General features: G+C 42.6%; 1 protein-coding gene across 1 annotated transcript in view; it reads right to left on the bottom strand.

The window, feature by feature from the left end:
- Positions 1-6,579: 6,579 nt before the first annotated feature.
- The window catches only part of gna11b (guanine nucleotide binding protein (G protein), alpha 11b (Gq class)), a 48,825-nt gene continuing 47,943 nt past the window's right edge, over positions 6,580-7,461 (bottom strand). Inside the window, exon 7 of the mRNA XM_080836666.1 lies at positions 6,580-7,288. Within this exon, the coding sequence (XP_080692792.1) occupies positions 7,098-7,288 (191 nt within the window). The 3' untranslated portion in view covers positions 6,580-7,097. The remainder of the gene's footprint in view (positions 7,289-7,461) is intronic.

Raw genomic sequence — 7,461 nt, 5'->3', positions numbered from 1 at the left:
TTACAGTGATTATAAGAGCAACATATCTCTGCAAAAAACACACCTTATTGGTAGACGATTGGTGGAATGGTAAACATTTCATACACCTGGAAGTTCTTTTGATTAATGTGTGGTTAATACCAGCCACCTGACCAGAACAGACACAATTATGCGTTTTTGGGATGTGTAATCTCAGTGCTTTACATTACCTACCATGAGCGATTACATACACGACATTGCTCCACCACATGTGTAATTCGGAGTACTATACTGTTGAACAGCAGCATTAAACATGACAACATTAAACTCAGGCAATCGACACCGTTACTCAAGGACAAATAAAAGGTTCTCTCAGTCCTTTACATTACCTACCATGAGCGATTACATACACGCCATTGCTCCACCACATGTGTAATTCGGAGTACTATACTGTTGAACAGCAGCATTAAACATGACAACATTAAACTCAGGCAATCGACACCGTTACTCAAGGACAAATAAAAGGTTCTGGTATTAACCAATCATTAATTAATACTACTACCGGGCATACAGTCCGTTTACCATTCCACCCATCTTTTACAGACACCCCCATTCCTATTCACCTGACCTAGAATAGATAGTTTTACCTAAGCATCTTAAAAAAAAAAAATCCTCTCACAATCCGTGTCACAGTTAAAAGACACGGACAGATAAATAATCTAATATGCAATGAAGAGCAAGACACTTGGCAAAGTATAGGAACAAATTTATTTAAATTTAAAACAGATACTTTTATTCTTTTTTTATTTTTGTTTTTTTAGAAGGCGGCTATGAAAATCATTTTCATGTTGAATGAGGTTCAGGCAACAGTGGTTGAAATTAAAACAAAATACAAAAAGAAAGAAATGAAAGAACGGAAAAAAAAAAACATCTATGGCGAGAATGTTGTACATCAATAACCAATAATATGTCCCCATTCTGGAAGGGCCATCCTTTAGCCCTGCCAACTACCACAATAACCAATAATATGTCCCCATTCAGGAAGGGCCATCTTTTAGCCCTGCCCACTACCACAGAGAGCACATGCATCGGAAAAACACTCGTTATTTGTTTACAAAAAAGAGCGCGAGAGAAAAAAAGAAAACAGCAGTTTCTTTCTTAAACCTTAAATATATCATCATATACTTTTTTGTTTATCACCTGTTTAGTGTTTCGCTTTTAAAAAGAAGGAGCGCACGTCGCAAGGGTTCGCTCGCCATTTGGACAACATTGGCACTTGTATGGAGAGGCTCTCTCTCTCCACAACACGGGGGTTGGCACTCTCAGTATCTTACATCATTTACATTTGGAATACTTACAAAATAAAAAAGGTGAACAAAAAAAGTATTTTATACACCACTAAACATTGTCCTGTTTGATTTGAAAAGCAGGAAAGGAAGAGAGAAATGTAATTAAAAGAGGAAGGAAAAGATTCGAGTGGTCCTAAATGCCGTAGTGTTCATGTCATGTTAAATACAAGAGAAAATAATAATACAAAAAACAAAAAACAAAAAAAAAAAAAAAAAACACACAGCAGGAAATTAGGCCTTTAGCCAGAAATGTCTTGCTGTGCTGTCCTGTCAATCAAGGTAGACACACAATCAGCATTTTTGCTCACCCAATAACAGCTGCTTGTCTCTGCACTGGTAAACCTGTTGCTATGAGCTACGGACTTGTTATTATGGACTCCATCTTGGCCCGAGAGCCTTCACCAGCAGAACTGGGCCTTCCCTCTTGCAGTGCTGCAGGCAATGCAGTTCACCCAGGAGACAGAGAGAAAAATCACCTGGCTAGGTTTAACATTTAAGGGGGAAGGCAGGGGTGGAGGGAGCACTGGCTTGGCCTGTTCCACACGACCACTTTGTGGGGGACAACAGGCAAGATGAAAGGATGCGTGGGGTTGTCATCGCCAAGCCTGCTCAAGTGGTTCACGGCTGAATGACTCCTCTAAACCCCCCCTCAGCTTTGACGCTCCCTTTTCCTGGAGCCTGAAACTGCCACGCCTAACTGCCCTTGTAAAAATATGTAATATGAAAGCCACTAGTGGAGATGCAGCTGATATGTCTATGTGCAACTCTGGTAATACAAAACGGCGACACAAGCAAACAAAACTACCTTGAATGGGTGATGAGAGTCTTCACCTGATTATCAACACCCCTGGTTTTGCTGTGGAACTGGCCTCTTTGCCTAGTACCGTCTGAAAAGTGTTCTGAAATGGCTGCCCATAGCCTTGTAAAGCCACAACTAGTCTGTGATGATACAGACCACAACACTGGACAAGTCCAGCCCGAGGCCGGGGCCGAGACCAACACCATGCCTTGCTAACACTTGTACATACTGCATGTTTCAAGCTTACCTTCACAAAGAGACACCCCAATTCTAAACCAGTACTAATGACGCAAAATTAAGTTTAAATTCGTAGGCCAATGCTAAATGCAAGAACACTGGAGATGGTGTGAACATCTGATGAAACATCTAATGAACCGCCTCTGGCATCTGTAGTGCACCCTTGTGCAACATGGACGTCACATACACCCCGCATCTAGAACCACGCTGAATGACGACCCTCAGGAAGTAGATGCTACATGCAGAGCTATTCTCGTAGGCTCACTGGCAAACATTGTGAAACGCAATCTAGTGATCTGTGATCAACACCAGATGCTGGGTTGCCTCAAAAGTACATCCCCCTAAAAGGCAGATGCAATCAAGTTTTCCATAAAAAGTAAGTACAGCTGTCTTGCACTGATTGTTTAAGAGACTTAATTGTCATGGCAAACTTAAGGACCACTATCCTGAAAAGTAGGCTTGAGGGTGAGACTGAGGTCCAGGTATTTTAACAGATGGAGCAACAACAGCGAGATCTCCTGAAGTACCCCCACAGACAGCGCAAGATAGGGTTGTCATATTAGTGCATGATTCAAAGGCCTAGCGCCACAAGCTACATGCTTCCTCACAGCCTCTACAGTGTTTTCACAAACAAGCTAGACACCCTATGACCCCCTCCCTCAACACAACCTATATCAATACTGTCCCATGGCTGACACAGAGTAACTGACCAAAAACAACAAAAAAAGAAAAGAAAAACTAACAAACTAAACAAAACAAAACCACCAAACGCCCAGCCTACCAGACTTCCATACACAGAAGTCACCAACTTTTAGCCAGAGCGCTAACCAGTCCACAAACGGCTGTCCAAATGGCCCTCCTTCCTCTACCCTCCTTCCTTCTCTCCAACCCAAGCACGAATGACTGGTCTTAGTGGTACGCGGTCCAAAGCCAACACTCTCAGGCACAGGCACAGCAATAACCCAGAGGGGTCCAACAAGAGCAGTCCAACTGATGACAGACTTGGCATTAACTCCCCACTGCCTACCCCCTTCTCTCTAACACTGTTGAAGAACTGATTGTTCACTGTTAAGAAGTGAACCCGTGAAGTGCCCTTGCTGCTTAAGGATGGGTCATCATTAGCTGCCTTCTCAGTCTGTAGGAGGGCGACTACTCAGAGAAGTGTGTACTTTTGAGTGTGCTCCCTCCTCAGGATACTTGAGTGGTTTGCTCACTGAAGTGTATACTTTTTTTTTTAATGCTCTTAGCGGAAATACTGTCAGATGAGTTTAGTCATTACAAGAGAGTGCGAGGGGGAATGTTGCTTCTAAACATAGAAGGAGGTACGAAAGAAAAAGACGCACATTGATAAGTAACCTAAACATTTTTAAAAGAGTAAAATGAGGACATTCAACCTTTTAGTGTCCACTTAGCATATTTCAGCACAGCACACAGTACGAACTTTGTAAATGACGTTTCTGTCGAGCTTTGAAGCCACGTCTGCGTGCAGGGGGGGGGGGTGCTGTGATCTGGAGCACAGCGCTAGTGAGACTAAATTCTGCCCCTCTCACAGGCTCTGCCAGGCTGCAGACATTCAGAAACCAGAGCAAAATCTGCCATATTCTCCCGCGAAAAAAAGAAAAATGAAAAAATGAAAGAAAGAAAGCAAGAAAACTAACATATCTCACACATACTTGAGTTATGGTGCAATTCATCACTGGGTGGTTTTAATAGTGAGCCCGCCGTTCTTTTCTGTTCTGTTGTGTTCCCCACTCTGTGAGTGTGAGAGAGAGTAAGCTCTCACTCATGAAGAACTCACCAAGTGGCAAAGCACACCTGTGCTGTTCCTCCCCTCTCCTGTCCTTGTTTTCTGTCCCCCTTTCATCTAGTCCCATTGAGTTCAATTAATCTCATCTTACTTCCTTTCAATAGATTTTTTTAGTGATAGCCCTTGATGAATAATGAGAATGCGAGGTCATCAGTATAAAAGCTTAAAACGCCAAAATGCTAGAAAGTTCTATCTGCACATTACTTACTTGCACAATGAAGAAAACAAGCAGTGTTATTAGAAATACCAGAAAACAAAAAACCAACATCAACAACAACAGAAGAAGAGAAAGGAGAAGAGGAAGAAGAAGAAGAAATAAAACATGTCGCAAGCATATGGACCTCAAAGGTCGCTAATCACTGTTTAAAAAGCTGTCTAGTTTTTTTTCATACGGTACATTTCCTATGTGTGGATTAAGCGCTGCATCAAAAACCCATGAGAAAATTCAAACTGATTAAAAAATATATATATATATAACAGGGAAGAGTACATACCTTATGGTAGGACATGGTAATAAAATGGCAACAGGTAAGTCTGGAGGCAAAAAGATGTCTTTTTAAAAATCCCCAAATACACTAAATGAAAAGACAAAAGCAGAATTCCATAACAGAAGTTTTTACAGCAGTGTAGACTCATGTATCCCCCTTGATCTGTTAGTGGGGAGCGCCTCAAATATGAGAGAGGAAAAAAAAAATAGCATTCAAATTATCAACACCTTCAAATCTGGTCCATAAATTAGATAAATAAAAATTTATTTATTTAATTATCTTTCAAAAAAAGAAAAAGAAAAGAAAAATATTTCAATTCTCTCATTATGTGGTAGGTAAAAAGAGAAAAGAAGAAACTAAACCAGGAGAGGTTTTGATTGGGCAGGATGGGCAAGCGCACAGAGCTGACGTTGTCACACATTTCACCTCTGACATTTGGTGACCTTTCTGTGCACATGCGTCCTGCCCGCGTGATGCCTTAATGATGGTAGTGAAACGGAAACAGACAGAATCACAGTATCAATGATAATATTGTAATTCGTAAGAAATTAAAAACCCCCGACGAAACCGTACACAGTTACGAATAAAAAGTGGATTATATTTTTCTTCTTTTGCCAAAGATAGTGTACCACAGACTTTTTGTACATAAGCATTTATGTGTATACGTATTTACAAATATAAATATACACAATCAATTCACTTCATCAGACTTCAGCACAATAATGCTCCACCCCAACCCTGTTCCCCCCAAAACTCCTCCCCATCCCTCATGTCAGCATCCTTTGCCCCGACATGTCAAACTTTAGTCAGCTGATAGATAGATAGATAGATAGATGACGCTTCCTTGTGAAAAACAAATAAAAGTAAACTGATTTAAAAACATTGTGCACCTGGGCCTTCGCAAGCCACCCCATCACTCAATCCTGCAGGGGGGGATGGAGGGTGGTGGTTAGTGGGATAGTTATGGGGTGGATGAGGGGGGTATGTGAGCGTCCATTTGCACGACTTCGCTCCCCATGCCAGTTGCTGTCAGGCAGGGGGGGGGGGGGGGGGGGGGGGGGCAGAGGTCGAAAGGATGGGGTGTGTGTTTGTGAGGGGTGGTGCAGGGCAGGGAAGCGATGCAGCCTATCATAAAACATACGCAACATTACGCAAAGGGATTCTCGTGCCGTCCATTTGCGCTGCACACACACATGCGCACACAAACATAATCACTCACTCACTCACTCACTCTCTGATCAAGCTTGATTTGCACATGTATTCAAATATTTAAATAATCTTCATTTTGCTTCCTTAGACCTCTTTGTTTCAAATTCTGCCATTATGTATTTTTTAGCAAGTAGCAATAGTCACTATTATTAAAAATGTTTTTTTTTTTTTTTTCCTTTCTTTTTTTGTGGTTGTTTTTTTTCTTGTTGGATCATCTCAGGAATTTACAGAGAGTTCCATTTTTTGTTTTTGGAAAACTCACACCACCCCTTCTCCTCAGCTTTAGAAAGTCATTTGTATTCAGCCTGGACTTTGTCTCGATCCAGGTGGTCTATTTTCTATGGTGCTGTAATCTTTTTCTGTCTCTTTTGTTTCTGCAAAGCTCACACCTGTAGATACATTCATCAATGTGAGCTGGAGACTTGTGTATGATGCGTGTGTGTGGGTGTTAGTGCCTATGCCACACTTTCAATCAAAGTCCTGGCTGAGGCCTCAAGATCTGCCAACAGCTAGGTGAGGGGCGTTAAGTGTGTGTGTGTGTGAGTGTGTGTTCACATGAAAGGGAAGTGCAGTGACAGGAGTCAGGACAGTAGTGTTGACAGGGTGATGGTGGTGGAAAGAGGGTTGGATGTCTTCCAGTGTCCGAGCTTACAAGGATGTAAGAGTGCATACCCCTCTGTAAAACACAGACACTCACTTGCCCGCCCGCCCGCCCACCCACACATACACACACACGCATAGACGTACACTCTCAGGGCCCTACAGCTGCCAACCAGAAAGAGTGGCTTTGGCAAAAATAATGAATGAAATGCATGAATGAGGGGCGGGGTTTGTAGGAGGGGCCTGTGAGACCACACGTCAGCTGGACAGGAAGTTCAAGAAGGGTGAGGAGTGAGCAGTGGTACGTGTCAGTTTACGTGTGTGTGTGTATGGTGTGTGTGAGTGAGTGTGCCAGCAAGCACTGTGCACACACACATCAGCTATGTGTCTGTAGGATTTTGTGTATGTGTGTGTTAATGCACATACACAAGGAGGTGCATGTGAGGCATGTGATGCATGTGAGCACAAACACTCAAGTGCACATATGTATTCAGCCATATGTGTGTTTGTGTTTCTGTTTTTGTGTGTGTGTGTGTGTGTATATATATATATATATATAAATATATATATGCATGTGTGTTAGTATGTTTGTGCATGCCTGTATATGTGCGCACATGTGTTTGCGTGCATGCGTGAGGCCCAGCGCTGGCTCACACCAGGTTGTACTCTTTGAGGTTGAGCTGCAGGATGGTGTCTTTGACGGCGGCGAAGACGAAGCGGATGTTCTCGGTGTCGGTGGCGCAGGTGAAGTGCGAGTAAATGATCTTGTCGCTGTCGGGGTTCAGGTCCACGAACATCTTCAGGATGAACTCCCGAGCCGCCTGCGCATCCCGCTGTGGGCCTGTCCATTGGAAGGGAGAACAGTCAATCAGTTATCCAATCAGATATCAGAAAATAAAAAAAAAATCAATAATACATTAAGATTTGTTGCATACTGCAATGACGACTTACTTGCAGGCTATGGAATCTCATTTTAAGCCTGCTGCTGCCCAGACAGGATTTGCAGCAGTACTT

This window comes from Sprattus sprattus (assembly GCF_963457725.1).
Source record: "Sprattus sprattus genome assembly, chromosome: 4".
NCBI classification, from domain to species: Eukaryota; Metazoa; Chordata; class Actinopteri; order Clupeiformes; family Clupeidae; genus Sprattus; species Sprattus sprattus.
Note: the sequence above shows the minus strand (reverse complement) of the source record. Positions and strands in the feature narration are given on the sequence as shown.